Raw genomic sequence first — 19,240 nt, 5'->3', positions numbered from 1 at the left:
AGTGTGACTTTCGTCACCTACTCTAACGGACTTAGTTCCACGTCGAGTAATTCATGAACATGCTAATGATAGCGGGCAATACGTGAATGTAAACTTTTGCGTAGCACACCACAAGGTGGTACCAAATCTTCGTCAAAAGTTTGAATAGTGTCGATTAGCCACAAGCACAGTCCATCGGCATGGCTCACCCTTCACGTATTTTTTGGGCATTATTTTATTTGCCTCTGCCACTGCGATATACAAGTGTCATATCTAGCTTCCTTACATTCTCCTTATTATATTTCATCGGTCATATTAAAAGCATAAATGAACAAAAAATTACAAGAACGACACCCGTTACGTAATAAAACATTTTGCTATGACTAAGTCTTCCAAAAAAAATATTGACAAGTTTTCAAAAGATTTTAAAATGTTAAATTTTCGTACAAAATTGCGATCCAATAACTTTATTACAGAACTTCGTCACTTTCTACACTTAATGGAATCACGCCCTAAAATGATTGCAAAATACATTGAGAAACGTGGTAAACCACTCGAACTAGCTGAAGCGGTAGAACGTGTTGATAAATCAAATCTTTTACATATCGGCTACATTTGTGAAGCGTTACAGCTGGTACTAATGGAAATTGTTTCAAATCAAAAAGATCACATGGAGTCAGCATTGTATGCCTCACGTTACTTCCTCAAGTCACATGGCAATGCCATAGAATTATTACTAAAATCCCTACAGCTTCAACATCGTCGCACAGCTCTCAAATTACTAACCGCTATGGTATGCGTTGATCCGCAATTGGGACGTCAATTACTCGCTTCATATCAAGTGCTTTCGAATGTGAAATCAATCGAAAATTTCCTTTCACATTCATATTTAGAATTGCACGAGAAGAATACAGTACGCAAATGTTTTATACATTTTGTACTCTCCTATCTTGTAGATGGCAATACTCTGCTCATTCGTAATATACTCGATCGTGGCACACTGGTACGTGCACTCATTTCTGGTTTACAATATGATGATCATGTAACTGTTTGCGTGGTATTAAGCACCTTACGTAAATATGTGCTGCAATGTCCTGAAATATCGAAGACGAAAAAGATTCATGTATTCGATGAAGAATGTTGTAAACATTTTGTTCGTCTCTATGATTGGTGCGGACCCTAAGTGTATGCGGCTAAATGTGCGGGCCGGAAAGGTGGCGTACATGAGCAAAAGAAACTCGGTATGTTTGAATCATTGGTAAATGCGGAAGAACGTGAAGCAGTTGCACAAGTGTTGCATGAGTTTTTGTTGTTGTTGTTGACATCAAGGAAGCATGGCATTTGCTTTCATGCGGTGATACACTACAGACAGAAACATAATGCTATACAAGGAAAACTAATTGGTCAACTCTATAAACCGTGGTGTGATGATCGTAAAACGGAGCTCGTACTAAAAATTCTTACCGCCTGTCCAGAGCTTGCATGACTCACCGTACGTAATTACGCTGGCATCGTAAATTCTATGCGCACACAATCAGCTAATTGGGTGCAAGCCTGTAATTTCCTAACAAAAATAATAACTATCGTGAAGCCCCAACTACTACGAGCAGCACTGGACAAAATGACACTCACCGATTGTACGTTTTTCATCAAAGATGTGTGTCTGCCTATCGAAACGTTGGTGTTGTTGAGTGGTGCTAAATTGTTGCGTCATAAAGATTTCCAATTTCGTTTGGCCACAAATCGACTACTATACGCTATGTTTTCACAATATTCCGCTTATATGACAGCGATAACGAAGCGTGAAGAATCACGTGGCAATGTAAATTCACTGCGTCGTTTTCGTTTAGATATCTTAAATCATCTTTTGGTAAATTTTCATACTGTTGAGGATATACTTTATTCCCTTTACGTGTCCATTGAGGACCGGCCCAAGCCCGAGGTCAATGTGTTGGAACATTTGGATATATCACTGGATTTGGTGTTGGTTATTTGTAAAGAGCATCGCTCAAATGTGCATGAGACAAGCACTATATTGGATTATTTGGAGGCGTTGCGTCCTCTCTATGCTGGCGAGGAGTTCATTGACACAGATGTTGGTGCCAAAACAAGTAATATCAAATTGGAGTTGAAAGCGGTAAAGACTATATTGCTGTTATTGCCAAAAGCATTGGAACCAACTGAAGAGCTATTTAGTAGTGTTTTGAAATCATTTATCAAAGCGTTTGTTTATGGCACTGATGAGGTGTGTTCTGAAGCTGGTGAATTGTTGCATAAAATATTTTTGAATACTGGTCTATTTGGATCGGGAGTTTGGGAAATTGATTTGTGGCTGGAAGCATTGCGTTTTTTTTGAAGCAGATACGGTTGATGTAGTGACGCAAGATTTCATTGAAGCGCTACAGGTCACCCAAGCCGAAATTGAGATGCCCAAAACAAATGAGACCATTTTAAATGAGCAGAATTTGCACAAACTATTCGAAAATCTTGAGAATGGTCTATCGGTGCAAGCCTATGTGGAAAGTATTTAAATAAGTAAACTTATGCCGCTAATTTTCAAGGGTGTGGAAATTATCGCACCACTTGACAAATACCTGGAGACCGTCTGCTTGCTGCTGTATCATTATTATCCAAATCCCGAACAAGTGTTGCTACTTTATCAGCAGGAGTTCAAAACCCTTCAAATATATATGCAAAGCTGGCTTGCAACTAGTGATAAGGAATTAGCGCTCTCAAGCATCCAGTTACCTGAGGAGTTAAAAATGTTGACACAATTACACGACGCTTTGGTAGGGGGTAACCTTAAATTCACAAACATATGCGCGCCAACAAAAGCCGAGAAAGTCCCTTGAGATAATTGTAGGTGGCGAAACAGTTAATGTTAGTGCGAATTTGAAGAGTGAGCGTTTATTGATGATCTATATGCAGCAAACACTATTCGTAGTGGTTGGTTTGATTTAGATGCACTTTTAGCTTCTGTACTGACTTCTTATCAGCGTTTATACGTATGGTAACAATGCGGTAATAACTTGATATAGTTGCTTCTTTGGTGTGCATAGATCGATCGTTTGGATTCCACAGACGCCAATTTGACCATATGTATATTTCTAACTGCTATATCTAAAAAAAAAAAAAAAAAAAAAAAAAATTATTCAATAAAACGAATATATTATAGAATCATGTATTAAAATTTACTTACCATTATATTCACTTCTCAATAATCACCAACCTTACTCAACAATGCATAAAAATGAAAAGAATGAAGCAACGGCGAAGTGAATCATTCGATCCATTTACCGGTTGCTTCAATTCATAGAACTTTACATTTGTGTGTATGAATGTTCATTTGGTTTGCCTTTTGCCGTTGGCATATTTGGAACCAACGTATGTACATAGGTATGTATGTATGCCTACTTGGCTCGGCACATCATATTAGTGTTGCACCAAAAGAGGCAACCGGGTACCGAAAATCCGCAAAACACACAAAACCGGGATCGGCATTTTTGTGACCCATACTGGCGCGTCGGGCAGTCCCAGAAAAATACTTACGCACAAAAATAAAGGCAAAACCCTCATTTAAAAATAATTATGGTCTCATTTACAAAAAAAAAAAAGAACGAAAACAAATTCCTTTTTGATTTTTTTCGGTTTTTTTTTTTTTTTTTGCCTTCGATACTGCTTGTTTTTGTTTTTTTCTTGGCTGGGGGCAGGAATTGTTGTTTCTCAACAACAAACATCACAAACAGTCATTATAAGGGCTCGGTACAAAACCAATCCGAGTCCCGAAATTAAAGAATCCCGACACGACAAAATCCCGAAATGGGAAAAAGTCAACTGTTTCTACCGGCCTAGTGTGCTACTGCCCCAGTGACCTAGTTTTTTTTCAAGGGCAAGCAAGTAAATATATGTATATATCTATATATTCGCACACCACAAATTCACCATACCAGCTGTCAGCCAACCAATAAATACACGACAGGGCTGCATGCAATTTAATAATGATACGTGCAGATAGAACGCGTCGTGAAGAACGCATCGCCAATCTGCATGTAAGCACCGGCAGTTGGTACATGTTCCAATTTAATTACGATGTTCGCTATTCTTCATGAGCTTGCGCACGAAATTAAATACATACATGCTGGTTATGTTGAAACATATAAGCTGCTCGAAATCACAGCCCTAACTATTCTGCAAAAAAGCTCTCGTCACTCCACGTCATTTGACTAGTCATTTTACGGTGACAGGTTACATTCGTAGTCACATTTGCATGGGCGTGGGTAGGTTTGTGCCCAGGTGTTTTGTAGGGTAATAATATAATACACAACTAACGATATACATGCGCTGCGGCGAAAACGCGCATCACCCAGCCAACCTCACAAAAAAAGGGCCAGCCGCCGCGAGAGCGACACGATACACTAGACGCTGGAACGGAGACCTCGGCCTCTTCGTCCAGCCCAGAATAACCTAAACCAAAATAATGCGAGTCTGGAACGGAGACTTCGGCCTCTTCGTCCAACCAAACAAAATAATGCGAATCTGGAACGGAGACCACGGCCTCTCCGTCCAAACAAAAAAATTTTTTTTGCCAGTCTGGAACGGAGACCTCGGCCTCTTCGTCCAGCACCATGGACCTTCTACGTCATATCACTTCATGGATTCTATTAATATCTACGAATTATGTATAACCAAAGGCAAGAAATATTCACTTTCCTCCACTTCTAATGTTTCTTTTTCATCCTAGCTTAGGTGGCATGCTGCGCAAGTCGGGCAGGACTCCCGGTCACCCGCGACGCTGGCGAAATACGCAATTTAGGTTAAGTTTAGTTTTAATGCAAACGTTTTTCTCGTTGCTTTTCAGCGGTCGGAGATCGGTGGGGGTAAAACGATGTTGCGTATCGCAAGGGGGGCCGGCATGTTTAGGCAGGATGCCTAACTTTTTCCGCATCTGTCTGCGATCCCCCCAATGCAACCCTGCGAATCGATACTCGATACTCGAATTAATTTGTAACCACCCACACCATCACCGCCACATGCATGTGCATGCATGTACATGTACGTGTATGTGTGTTTTTTGTCAGCACTCATGCATATGCATGTCGGGGTTGATGTGTGGGTGCCTTTCCCCTCCACAACGGAGGATTTTGCGGGTCAACGGTTGTAGCTTGCTATGCAGCCGGCCTCTTTGATTTCAACAGCCAACCAGCACGCATCTGCCGCCAACGATCTCTGCCGTTCTGATCACAATAAATTCAGGTAATATTGTAACCAACTAATTCATATAGTTATACAATAAACCACATATATTATAACGAGAAATCTCGTCTATTTGCTTATTTTCTATTCCATACACCTATTCCCACTGAGATCGACCCCGGTGCGCCCACATACCTCCAGGAGCACACGCACCCCGGCCGAACATTGGTCCTCTCGTATCTCTCACATAGGTTTTTCCAGGCTGTTTCGAAGCCTTCATTTGTCAAGGGACATTTCTTGACGATGTCCTTTGCCTCACCTTGAGTTTTCTGATTGAGGTGGAACAGCTTTTCTACCGGGCTTAGGCGACTGTTGTTTTTGTATATGGCTGTGAACAGGTCACGAAACGTTGGCCAAGATAGGTAGTCGCCCTTGAACACCTCAGTATCACAAGCTGGCAGGCGGATACTATGTTCGCGAGCGCGTTCTCCCTCAGGTTTGACTGCCCTATCCTTTTCCTCCTTCAATTTAGTTTGAATTTCAGCCATGTTCGACATGCATCTCAGGAATACGGCATATGCCGCTTTATGCTTGATCTTGACCGCTGCAATTTTCTTAGCATCGAGCGTGTCAGAGTCAAGCAATTCCTCGAGGGCGGTCTCGGTTTTTTCCCACTTAGCTTGCAACTCTTTTTGCTGTATTGCAAGAGTGTGTATAGTGTGCAGAGCCGCATTTATGTCATTAAAATCGGCCTCGAATTCGATTATTCGATCGGCCAATCTAATATATGATTCCATGTTCATGGATTAAAGTGGAAAGCGAATTAATCAAGGGATATAAAACTTAAAAACCTGAGCGAATCACCCAACCAACAACTATTAAAATTACACAGAATTGATTATTACTTTTAATTTGTTTATTTTTGTCTGACTTTGCAGATTATTTGTGCCGTAAAACAGGGAGCAGGGGGGAGCAACACCAATGTGTTTTGTGTAAATAAAGGGGGCCACTCGCCACTTCAATCGTCAATTTTATTAAGTGCGCGCGTTGATATGAACTCGACGAAAAGTGTGAAACCGTGAAATAAATGTTGTGCAACAAAGAACAAAACTGTGTAGCAAGATTAATTAAGGAAATTAGTGAAAATAATAGTGACGCAAAAGAAATTAAATTTTGCCGCAGTCCAATGGCGTGAAATTTTTGTGAAAGTGAGGTTATGTGCACCTCTTCCCTGTGCTGTGTCTGGAGAGCCTTACCGCTGGTGGGGGGACAGACCAGATAGTCACAAGGAATCTTAACCGACGTTAATGCAACGCGTTTGCACTTATTTTCTTTTTTGGCACTACACAGTTTTTTCACACTTTTCGCGGTTAACTACAATCACGTATGACACTTTAAATGATTTTTCGCACTTTTTATTTATTGTTTTTAACCAACCAAAAAAAATGTGGCAAGAAATAATTGCACTTACTCTGGCTTTTTGTGGCGATTTGTATAGTGGTGTTTATGTGGCAAGTAGTTTGTGTGATGCAGTGGCTTCCGCTGGCTGTCGCTTGCTCAGTGTTTTAACGTTGGTATTAAATAATAGACTTTTTTGTTGGTGGGCAAAATACTTTTCCTGATGAATTTTTCGTGCTGATTATGTTGTGGACTGTATTGTTAAGGTGCTGTTTCCAATTCCTGGTGAGATAGGACCAATGTTCGGCCGGGGTGCGTGTGCTCCTGGAGGTATGTGGGCGCACCGGGGTCGATCTCAGTGGGAATAGGTGTATGGAATAGAAAATAAGCAAATAGACGAGATTTCTCGTTATAATATATGTGGTTTATTGTATAACTATATGAATTAGTTGGTTACAATATTACCTGAATTTATTGTGATCAGAACGGCAGAGATCGTTGGCGGCAGATGCGTGCTGGTTGGCTGTTGAAATCAAAGAGGCCGGCTGCATAGCAAGCTACAACCGTTGACCCGCAAAATCCTCCGTTGTGGAGGGGAAAGGCACCCACACATCAACCCCGACATGCATATGCATGAGTGCTGACAAAAAACACACATACACGTACATGTACATGCATGCACATGCATGTGGCGGTGATGGTGTGGGTGGTTACAAATTAATTCGAGTATCGAGTATCGATTCGCAGGGTTGCATTGGGGGGATCGCAGACAGATGCGGAAAAAGTTAGGCATCCTGCCTAAACACCATGTGTTTACATTTAATTAGCATAAACGAAAATCAGTGTTGTGGAAATGCACAAAACAATGAAAAAACAAATCAAAATGAAGTTACATTTTGGAAATTTATGAATGAATTCTTATAAATATATTTTTGAATAGGGTTGCTTATGCGTAGTAAAAAATGATGAAAGATCATACATGTATGGATCTTAAGCAAAAGTTAGAAGCAATAATCGTGATTGACTGCTTGTGACAGCATGCTTTCCTTCCCAATCTTATTTACACACTTTATTGGTGCTTAACAGTTTAAACGGTTATGGCCATCCAACAAGACGTGCCAGTCGCTTCTTTGCTAGGTTAACCGACGCCGATTGGGATCACCAGGGGAATTGAAAATGTTTTCCAGCAAGTCCTTCCAGCGGAGTATTGACTGGCACTCTTCCTCTGCTGGCAGAGACGGATTTCGATAAAAAAATAGATCTCTCGTTCTCATAGCTTGACCTAAACAGCATAGCCGCTGTGTTTTAATTAGTTGAACTAAATTAAATCTTCTTCGGTACTCGACGTCGCCAAATCGTAGAGGTCCGTACATCTTTTGAAGACATTTTCTCTCGAACACTGCTTGAGTCGCCTCAACTTTTGTTGTTGTGGTCCATAATTCTACACCATATAGGTACTGTAAGTGACTTGTAAAAAATTATTTTCGTTTGCCGGGAGAGGACTTACTCATCACTTGCCTCTAGTGCAAAACAGCATTTAGTTGCAAGAGTGATTCTTCGCTTCGTTTATGTTACATTTGGATCCCAAATAAAGGAAAGCCTTTTACTTTTTCAAAATTATGCCTGCCTAAAATAGTGTAGTTGCCAAGGCACACATGCGGTGACTCTTTGCTTGATGACAGCAGATACCTATGTAGTTTTTTTTTTGATTATGCAAAACTTAGGGTGCAACGGTTCAGGCCGATTATATTAATATCGTCAGCATACGCCAGATATTGCACGTTTTTATAACATACCGTTCCAGAGCGGTTAAGCTATTCAGCTTGTTTTATGATTTTCAGGATCAAATTAAAGAAATCGCACGATATAAGGTCACCCTGTCTGGGGCCAATTTAGTTTGAAACGGAACGGGTGGTCCCTCTCCACTCTGACTGAGCTGATAGTGTCATTTTGCACGGCCGTATAAGTTTTTCGGGAAACGAAATTCAGACATAGATTTACCAGGTCTGAATTTGTGTGCGTTAATACGTTCTAAGCTGATAAACGGATATACTGATTTTAATAATTTTTTCTCTATTATTTTCGATCTGATTCAGGGATCAATTACGGCAAACAAATTTTTTTTAAAACGTCAATCGAAACATATTTTAGCTAATATTTAAAAATGGTTTGAACTATTGTAATAATTTTGTTTTCCTTTATTCAATCGGACTAAGTGTACATTTATAGAAATAAAAATTTTGAAATACCTCAATTTATAAATATTTTAGTTATTGGAACTAATTTGGATGTTTTTTATACCTGCCGTTAAACCCCTTTCGTACAATCAACATTTCTCCATTTCGTATATGCTTAGAAGTAATATAAATTTAAAATTTTCCTATGCAATAAATGCTGCCGCTCACATATTTTTCTTCGTACTAAAAACGCTTTTGAGAGTACCAAAATAATTTTTTCCCGTTTTGATCTTGTTTGTTGTTGTTGTTTATTCGCGATGGATTCCTAAGATATTTAACTGATTTCAATCAAATTTGCACATCGTGTGCAGTTTGATCCAACTTGAGAGATAGCGTTCCTGTAAAGTTTCATTCAGGGAAGTAGACCGTTCTATTGAAATAAGTTCTATGTACGGTTCGATTTGCCTGAAATTTGGCACATAGGTAGCCCTATGCCTACGTTAGTAGTTACGATACCAGGGACCGATCTTTTCCAACAAATTCTGTTCTTGTTTCGATTTAACTGATATTGGGCGTATGGGTAGCCCTTTGCCTAGATTACTATTCATGCACCGACTAGGGCTTGGAGTTGCGGTGGGACTGGGACTGGGGAAAGGGATGGAGAAGAACAAGGACAATTAGAGAGAATATAAAAGAGGAGAGAGAAAAGATTAGTTAGACTTGAACAATTAGGACTGTGATATAAACTGTAAGATTTAATAATTTAGGTGTAAAGTTTTAATGTTAAAAATATATAATTATGTACGATATAGACTTTTTTTGTCGCAGACGAAAAATCCTAATTATCGTTTAAGCTTACAATGAACTTATAAAGTGTTATATTTCTTTAGAGTCAATTTATTGTTTACTTTTTAGTTAATTTTATTAACCAAAATAATAAAAGCTTATTTCTAAAAAAGTTTTTTTTTTCTTTAATTTTATTTTTTACTTTTTAGTTCGTTTTATTAACAAGTAATAGAAGCTTGTTCTTAGAAAAGCCTTTTTCTTAAATTTAATTTAAATATGATTTTTTTTTTTTTAATTTTTAGTAGGGTAAAATATTGTTTAAATTAGTTACGTAAATTTTACTTATGTAGTTATTTGTAACGTTTCTCATTCTATCCATTTCTTTTAATGCATCAATATTACAGGGTTTCTTCGAAGTCAACTTTGAACAGTCAAATTCTTCGATTCGAATACCTGCTAAAGACCTAACTCGGCTTTTGACAGAGAGCACATATAAAATTGTGTCAAACAGTGTTAACTAACTTAAAATCATATTTTATTGTGACTTGGCCTATGTGGCGTTCAGTTTACAACTACTCATTGCAGATATCTGCTCTGTGTGTTAAATCTGTTTTAAAATAATAGCCGTATTTTTTTTTTACACGTAAACGTCTATACGCTTATAATTTATATGGACTGCTAAGCACCAAACTTTAAATACACCTCTGAAGTTGCTGCGAATAAAATGTGTACTAATAAATTCCAATACGCATTATACGCAGATGTAACTGAGAAATATGTGTTTTTGTTTCACCCCCTACACTAATTCTATGTATTCTATGTGTGTCCACAATTCATCGCAACTGATTTAGCTATATGTTATAGACAGGCATACAACAGAGGGTCGTGTCTCCGCTTTTCGGTACACGCTGTAGCTGTAGCTAGCTGTTTAACCACTGCCGCTAGATGGGTCTCCTAAGCATTATGTAGGAGAGGATAGGCGTTTTTTTTCACGCGCAAACGTAAACCTATACGCGTGTATAAAAAAACACGGCTAATATTACAACTTTCGCTTAGCTAAAATGCCATCGCCAAAAATCTGTAAAACAAAATCAAGTGCACAGAAAAGTATGCAACACTTAGCGATAAGAGCCTAATACTGTTTTCACACAGACGGCTTATTGAATAATAAAGGCAGTTTTCTACATTAAGACGCTTATTGAGCTCAATCTTCCCTACAAAATTCGAATATATTATTATTTCATTAGTAGCTAATCGAATGCCTAATGAAGTCAAAAGCACAATGCAACTCTGTTGGCAACGCTCCACTTCCGTTTCCGCTTCTTAGTTTTCAAAGCAAATGTCATTGTCTGCATGGCGGAACGATACAAGGTGGCTGCAACGAACAGCTGATTATAACCTTTTTTATTTGATTAGATACATCAACTACCGGCGCAGTACGATTTTGACATTTGTCCATCGAATTTACAAGTACATGGAATTATTTTTTGTTTGTAGGTATGTCAATGTTAACCCTTTGAGTGTTCGTTTTCACCATCTGGATTAACAAAGTCATGAGCCTGGGCATTCGCGCAATTTTAGTGATGTAAATTGCATGGCGCCAGCGCCAATGCGGTGCCAGCTCAATGGTAGCTTATTGACGAAATGACTCCAAGCGAATTTTTGACGCTACTTAGTAGTGAGTGCGTAGTACATTTTACTTGCGCTATTGAGTGAAACGACTTTTGTGTGTCAGGCACGAGTTTGGTGTTATTGGCGCTACTGGCAATGATGACACTGAGCTGTTGACGGTAGCGCTGGTAGTTCAGATTTTGAATCAGAGGAAGAATTGATGACCCGTGTGAATTATTATGGCTTTGGCCGTGTAAATTATTATGGTGTATTTGTATATTTTAGATTTAATGCGCAATTAATATGTGTGTGTTTGAGCGGCCAAATAATAACAGTAGTATTGCTAAAGTGCTGCTTAGTTGATGGAATGTCGCTAATTTCCTAGCGATGATCAGCAGATTGTCAATATTTCGTTCAACGGACGCGCGAAATTGCCACATCTGCTCAAATTTTCCATTCTTGATTTAACTTAAGCTGTTATGCCAATATTTTTCAGCCAGCTTTTTTTCAAATAGGAAATTTTTCCAAAAGCAAAATAAATTACAGAAAAGATTACAGAGTTAAACAGCCTTAAGAATTCAGCTATGTTGGTTATACACAGAAATACAACAGAGGGTTGTGTCTCCGCTTTTCGCAAGCGTTGAGATTCACCACGCGTGACACGCGTGATTCACCACGTCCAAATATCACAATCCACGGATAGGTACCGGCGGGTTTGTATGGGACTTAGGCTGTTATGCCAAAGTAAATACAAATCTTTACCGATAACTGTGTTATCGATTAATTTATCGAATTCTAACAAAGTAATATTGCATTGTCATGGGGGTTATACATGTGTGCAAAATTTCAGCTCAATCGGACACCGGGAAGTGTATCAAATTTAACTTGCAAGATTCCATTACAGACAACAAAAGTGAAACTAAATAAAAGCTTATAAAAAGACATCCACTCCCACTGGCTCACCTGCGAGGACTGAATTGCAAAAATGCAAATTCGATGTTTATATGGGTGGTGCCGCAAACTGGTTGAGAAATCAACACACCATTATTGTGATTTTCATTGGTTTGCTTCAGTGGTTGTTGACTATGCTATAAGAGAATAAGTACAAATGGTTGTTGGCTATGCAATAGAAAATTAAGTACAGGGAGGTTCAGGTTTAAGTGAATAAGGAAATACAGAGGGTTACGTTATTGTAACGCTACGTTACAGAGGTAATAAGAATGAAATGGTAATTTCAATTCTACCTGCTGTGTCTTGTGGTGGCTTAAAAAAAACAACAAAAGCAATTTTACGATCTGCAATTGTGTCACAGTGATACCTTCATTTTTTAAAACGGTTGAATAAAAAACCCACACAACTATGTTTACGACATGCAAATGCAACACAGTGATGCCTTGGTTTTAAAAGGGTTGTAAAAACGCTAATTTGTAATAATTTTTTTTTAATTTTTTTCTATTACTAAATTAAATTCATTTTTAGCACGATTTTATTAGCTTGGCATGTATGTAACGGAATCTCTTTTAATTTTCACCGGTTTCTAGAAGTCTGATTAATTTGAAACTTTGCATACGTATCAAGGACCGATGAAAATGCATTAATGTGATGGTGTGGTGACATAAGATCAACGGCCATAAGGTCAATTGGCCTTATCACCACTTTGAATGGCGATAAGTTTGATTGCAACTTTGCACTCCTATCAAGGCTCGATGACAATGCATTTATGTGATGTTGTGGTGATAAGGTCAACGGCCATAAGGTCAATTGGCCTTATTACCACATAGCCATTTAGCTGATTTTTTCATGTAAAGGCAAGCCCGGCGATTTTTTGAAATGTTTGTATGGTGAACCCCCAGGGGGTTCCAGGGGGTGTGCCACTGGCATCGGTGGGTCGGGCTTCCAAAGTTAGTGGGGGTGGGTCATACATTTGTACTCGACTGGAGCACTCTAAATGGGTCAAAGTGGGATTTTTCAAAATTTGCCGCTACCCAAAAGTTCGATCCAAATTGGGGTATGGTTCCTTCGGCAAAGTTTCTTATTTTGATCCCTAGAATATGATTTTCACAGAGCAATGGGCGCTTTTTTTGCCTCCCCACAAATCGACCCGGCCTAATATATATATAGTAGTTACACACAAATCTAAATTACAAAACTTAAGAAAGCATTTTTGTTACATTTTCCGGTTGGAATACTAAAAGTTTCTTTCAAAGAAAAAATATAAGTTACAGCAAGAAAGAAAAAATATTATTACAGCCGACCTAACTGAGGAACAATTTCATGAAATTTTCCAAAAATTCGAAAAAGAATTTAAAAAAATGTAAAGTACCCACGGAAGAGGTTTCTAACAAACCCACAGTGAAGCAAGGTACGACACCCATAACCGTAGAGGAATATCGGCGCCGGAATAAGCTTAACAAAAAAGAAGTACTGAAGATACCTGCCCCGTTAAAAATATCACGGGGAGGTAAACAATTTCAAATAAAAAAGAATATAGCTGAAGCTTATATACTTCTAAATTTAACTACAAATACCGAAGAAAGTTTGAAATTAAGAAAAAAATTAAAGAATTAAGAAAAAATAAATAAATTTAAAATATAAAACTCTAAAAACCCCATGAATTGGGATGAAAAAACAACTTTAAAATTAGAATTTAAAAACTATGGGAGAGAATTAATCGAGTTAAGAGAATTCTGGAAATTCATTGGTATGGGAAGAGAACCTACCATGGAAGATATAAAAAACCCTACAACTAGAGAGGAAGAAATAATAAAGATGATACGAATGGTTTTCCCAAATAAAGATTAAAAATAAAAAACTTGAAAATTATAAATAAATGTCACCTTATTTAACAGGGAAACAAATAGTTTATTTTAAGATAGCATACAAAACCGTATTTTAAGAAAGCTTTAATACGTTTACTTCCCTTCTTTCCATCAAACAGAAATGAGCCAATGGGAAGAAATTTATAATGCATTAACGGAAGAAAAAATAAAGGCAGAAAAATCGTATAAATGTATAAACAAAAATACCTCAATAAAGCCTGAAACAAGAGCTAAACACTTAATAATTATTTTAGAATCGCTAAATAATTTGGAGAATCAATACGTAAAGTAGATGACATTCTCACAAAAAACCACCAACCAGAGGCATACACAATTTTTTCGAGTGTAAGAGACAAATTAGTATCTTCACTCGCAAGGTACTACATAGAAATAACGGTACCAACCACAGTTGAAGAAAACCTTTAAATTGATTTTAATACCCTCTTATCAGAGTCCTCCTCGAGTCAGACTCCATTAACTGAAGAAACTAAACAAACAGAAATTCCGAATACAATCACCGAAATGGCACAAACAGTAGTAGAATTCATTAAAACAGCCTCATCAATGCTACATGAGTTTGATGGTATACCAGAGAATTTGAACAGTTTCCCAGATGCTCTTGATATTCTTGAACAGATAAAAAATAATCACGAAGCTTCCGCAATAACAATGATTAAGACCAAACTAAAAGGCACGGCACGGCACGAAACCTTATTAGCAACGAAAGCACCATCCAGGAAATAAAGACAAAATTGAAATCTGCTATTAAGGGTGAATCAGTAAAAGTTTTTACAGCAAAACTCCTGAACATACAACAACGCAGTAAAACTGCAAACCAGTATACTGCGGAAATAGAAAAAATCACCAAGTCACTGGATGGATTAAACCCAGACTTGGCAAACAGATAGATATTCTACACAAGCAGCAGCCAAAGCTGTGTGCAAGAACTGCTCTGACGATAAAGTCAAGATGATAATGCAAGCCGGAACGTTCACATCAAAGAACGATGCTATTTCCAAATTCACTAATAGTTGTACGGAAATAACAGGCAGCTCAAATACAATTATGAGCATAAGGCAACAAAACCAATATTGTGGTGATTTCCGTGGAGGTTGCAGAAATAACAACTACGGAAATAATCGGGGTAATAGATTTAGACCACACACCCGATACAACAACCTTAGTTCGCAAAACAGAAAACAGGAAAGCGAGCAAACTCCACTTCAACAGTAAAAAGTAGAAAAGTCCGTGTACTTAACATACACTTAAATGGTTAAATATCTACCAAAAAACATGGCTAAATAACCCAACTCTAAATCTCTTAATAGATACGGGAGCAGACATATCCATTATTAAAAGAAATCAAATTGATAGCAATATTACAATTAATCAGTCACCAATAACTGACTTGAAAGGCATTGGAGAAGGTATTACCAGCATATTGGGTACGGTCACAGCAGATTTAAAAGATGACCTATTAATCAAACATAAATTCCATATAGTAGAGGATAATTTTCCTATCCCATGTGATGGAATTTTAGGGCTAGACTTCATAAAGAAATATAACTGCACTTTAGATTACAATAAAAAAGGAGATAGATTGATTCTGAGACCTTATGATATTCCAGAAAATATACTAATACATATGACTAATAGACCCACCATCAATACAATCACAATTCCCGCTAGGTAGTAGTTAGACAGATTAACGTAAATACTAATAATCAAAATATTTTTATACCCCATTAGAAAATAACCGAAGGTATCTTCATTGCAAACATAATCACAAACAAAGACTATACTTTTGTCAGAATTATAAATACCACAGATAAAAATGCAACTATCCAGAACTACAGCATTAAAACAGAAAATTTAGATAACTATATATTAATTCAAGAAAGCACAGATAGTGGAAATAACAATAAAACAGCAAAATTAGAAAGATTAGCTAAACATTTTCCAAAATTTTTCAACTCTCAATTGATTTCATTATGTTCAGAATTCATAGACATATTTGCATTAGAAACAGAACCTATGACATGCGATAATTTTTATAAACAAAACCTCCATATGAAAGATGATACTCCAGTTTACATAAAAAATTATAGATTACCTCAAGCACATAAAGAAGAAATAAGCAAACAAGTAAACAAATTAATCGAAGATGTTATAATAGAACCATCTACATCAGAATACAATAGTCCAACTTTATTAGTACCCAAAAAAGCATTGCCAGGTAATACAGAAAAAAGATTGAAATAAGTCATTGACTACAGACAGGTAAATAAAAAGTTAGCTGGAGATAAATTCCCGCTTCCTAGAATAGATAATATTTTGGACCAATTAGGGGGAGCAAAATACTTTTCATATTTGGATCTTATGTCAGGTTTTCATCAAATAGAACTAGACCCAAAGCCCAGAGATATAACATCATTCACAGCAGAAGATGGTACATATCGTTTTAAACGATTACCATACGGATTGAAAGTAGCTCCCAATTCTTTCCAAAGAATGATGACTTTAGCATTTGCAGGTCTTAAACATTCTCAGGCATTTTTGTATATGGATGTTTTGGTCGTATTAGGTTGTTCCGAAAAGCATATGATGCAACATTTAAGAGACGTATCCTCTACTTGTAGAAAATTCAATTTAAAATTATATCCCGACAAATGCGAATTTTTCGGTTCGTAGCTTTCTGCAACTACTAAAGATGATTTGTACCAAATTTCTCAGAATATTTAAGAATATTAACTAGGCTTTGTAAAAAGAACGTTTCCTTCGACTGGACAGGGGAATATCAATAAGATTTCGTCTATTTAAAGAAGCATTAATTAGTCCAAAGATTTTGCAATATCCAGATTTCAACAAAGAATTTTGTATAACAACAGATGCTGGTGGTTATGCTTGTGGCGCGGTCCTGAGTCAAGAATACGAAGGCAAACAATTACCAATTGCTTATGATTCAAGATCATTCACAAAAGGTGAAATAAATAAAGCTACAATTGAAAAAGAATTAGCGGCATTTTATTGGGCCATAACCTTCTTCAGACTGTACGTTTATAGTAGACAATTTTTGATTAGGACCGACCATACACCTTTGACATACCTTTTCTCGATGAAGAGTCCTTCATCAAAATTAACAAGAGTAAGATTGGAGTTAGAAGAATATGACTTTGAAGTGGAGTATATAGCAATAAAAGAAAATTACGTAGCGGACGCATTATCCAGAATAAATGTTAAGAATCTAAAAGAAAGGTCAGTGGAAGCATGTAAGATATTAACAGTCACTACAAGATATGGGACTAGAAACCCAGCCAGTAATAATATAAATGAAGAAAATAAAAGTCACATAGAGAACCCTATAATATATGAAACGCTAAATAAATTTGAAGTAAAAAGACATTTCGAGCTCTTTTTCGATCCTACGAAATTATATTTCAAAAAGGAAAGAAAATTTATAGCACAATAGATACAAGCAGCCTAATTGCTTAGGATAAAATGGACTTAGGACAATTCTTTATCAGGCTTACAAAAGAGGCCAGCAATTTAAGACTTGTAAAGATAGTTGTCCCTAGGGGACAAATTGTTTAAAAATAATTATACTGAAGTAGGAGAATTTATAGAAGTATGTACCAGGGTTCTCAACAATTTAACAATCGCATTAACCCCAGAAGTTATGCATGTGACAAATGTCTACAAAATTAAAGAAATTCTTCATAAATATCATGACGATCTTATCTGGGGTGGCCACTCAGGAATAAATCACATGACAAACGAGATCAAGTAAAAATATAGCTGGAAAAATATGAGAAGTGACATAAAAAGTTATATAAAAAATTGCATCCACTCTAAGAAAAACAAAGTTAATAAAGATATAAAAGAGCCAATGGCTATAACGGATACACCTCCGAGAGCGTTTGACATAGTACAAGTCGATACAATTGAACCACTGCCAAAGACAGTAAATGGAAACGAACACGCAGTAACCATTGTATGTGATTTGACTAAAAATATGGTCATAATACCCGTTCAAAGCAAACACGCATTAACGGTTGCTAAGGCGATAATCGAACACTTTATACTGATTTATGGTTGCATGAAACAAACAAGACGGATATGGGAAGCGAATATTTTATTTGAGGAATTATGCAAACTTTGAAAAATTGAGCATAAAACCTCAACACCCTACCATCATCAAACATTAGGTACGGTTGAACGCAGCCACAGAACATTCAATGAATATCTGCGCTCCTACATATCTATTGACAAAGACGATTGGGATGAATACCTTAAGTATTTTTCGTATTGTTACAATACAACCCAATCGATAATTCACGGTTATTGTCCTTTTGAATTAATTTTTGGAAAACCAGCCCAGACTTACGAATTTTTATAAGAAAACACAGTTAGCCCGGTATATAACCATGGTGCTTATGATAAGGAAATTAAATATAGGTTGCAACTAGCACAACAAAGAGCTAATAGATTTGTAAAAGAAGCTAAGAAAAAACAAAAATCTTATTATGATAGAAATAGTTACAGTAAGGAAATAAATATAGGAGATTTAGTACTAGTTAAAGGTGAAGCAGGACAGCAGTTGCCCTTTTCGGTTTCGCCAAAAACCAGTTCTTCGGAAATCGTTACTATTGAATATAACTTAGGTATCCTTAGACCTATTCAGTTAAAATCTAAATATACGGTATACTATAAGAATGTAAGTGGAATGCATACGAAATCATCGCAATTATATAGTAATGTCATTTCACATGAATATGATATAATTTGTTTGACGGAGCCGTGGTTGGCCAACAGTTTTTCATCTAATGAGTTTTTCGATAATTATTGTTATGCATATCACAATAATCGTTGCGCAACCGGGCTTGAAAGGGGTGGTGGTGTCCTAATTGCGATTAGATCTGATATATGTAGTACACAAATCGATATTGATTATAATAATAGTGACGTGGAACTAATCTGCATATGCGTTACGTTTACTTGTAATAAGAAAATAATTTTTCTTTTTGGGTTTTTTACGATCAGTTCAATAATTTTTATTTTTTATGATTTGTAGGCTAGTCTGGTCTAATTTATGCTGGTGCAAATAAAACGATTAATTCACCTTACGCCCGACGTTTCGCTGAATACTTCAGCATCCTCAGGGGCAACACTATTTATTTTCAAATTAAATAAACAAACAAAAAATATTTTATGTTGAAAAGCACATACATATAAATTAACACAGTAGTTTTAAAGTAAACAAAATTTCTAAACTTACAA

At 36.9% G+C, this 19,240-nt stretch overlaps 1 protein-coding gene across 1 annotated transcript; it reads left to right on the top strand.

Moving 5' to 3' along the window:
• The first annotated feature begins 299 nt into the window (after window positions 1-299).
• LOC137234132 (nucleolar pre-ribosomal-associated protein 1-like) lies at window positions 300-3,069 on the top strand. Its single transcript, XM_067757744.1, is given in 3 exon segments — window positions 300-2,326; window positions 2,328-2,818; window positions 2,820-3,069. Coding segments are annotated over 3 exon segments (2,580 nt in total). The 5' UTR covers window positions 300-358; the 3' UTR covers window positions 2,941-3,069.
• The last annotated feature ends 16,171 nt before the right edge of the window (window positions 3,070-19,240 follow it).

Source organism: Eurosta solidaginis, chromosome X (assembly GCF_040869045.1).
Source record: "Eurosta solidaginis isolate ZX-2024a chromosome X, ASM4086904v1, whole genome shotgun sequence".
NCBI lineage: Eukaryota > Metazoa > Arthropoda > Insecta > Diptera > Tephritidae > Eurosta > Eurosta solidaginis.
This window is presented reverse-complemented; position numbering and strand designations above follow the sequence as displayed.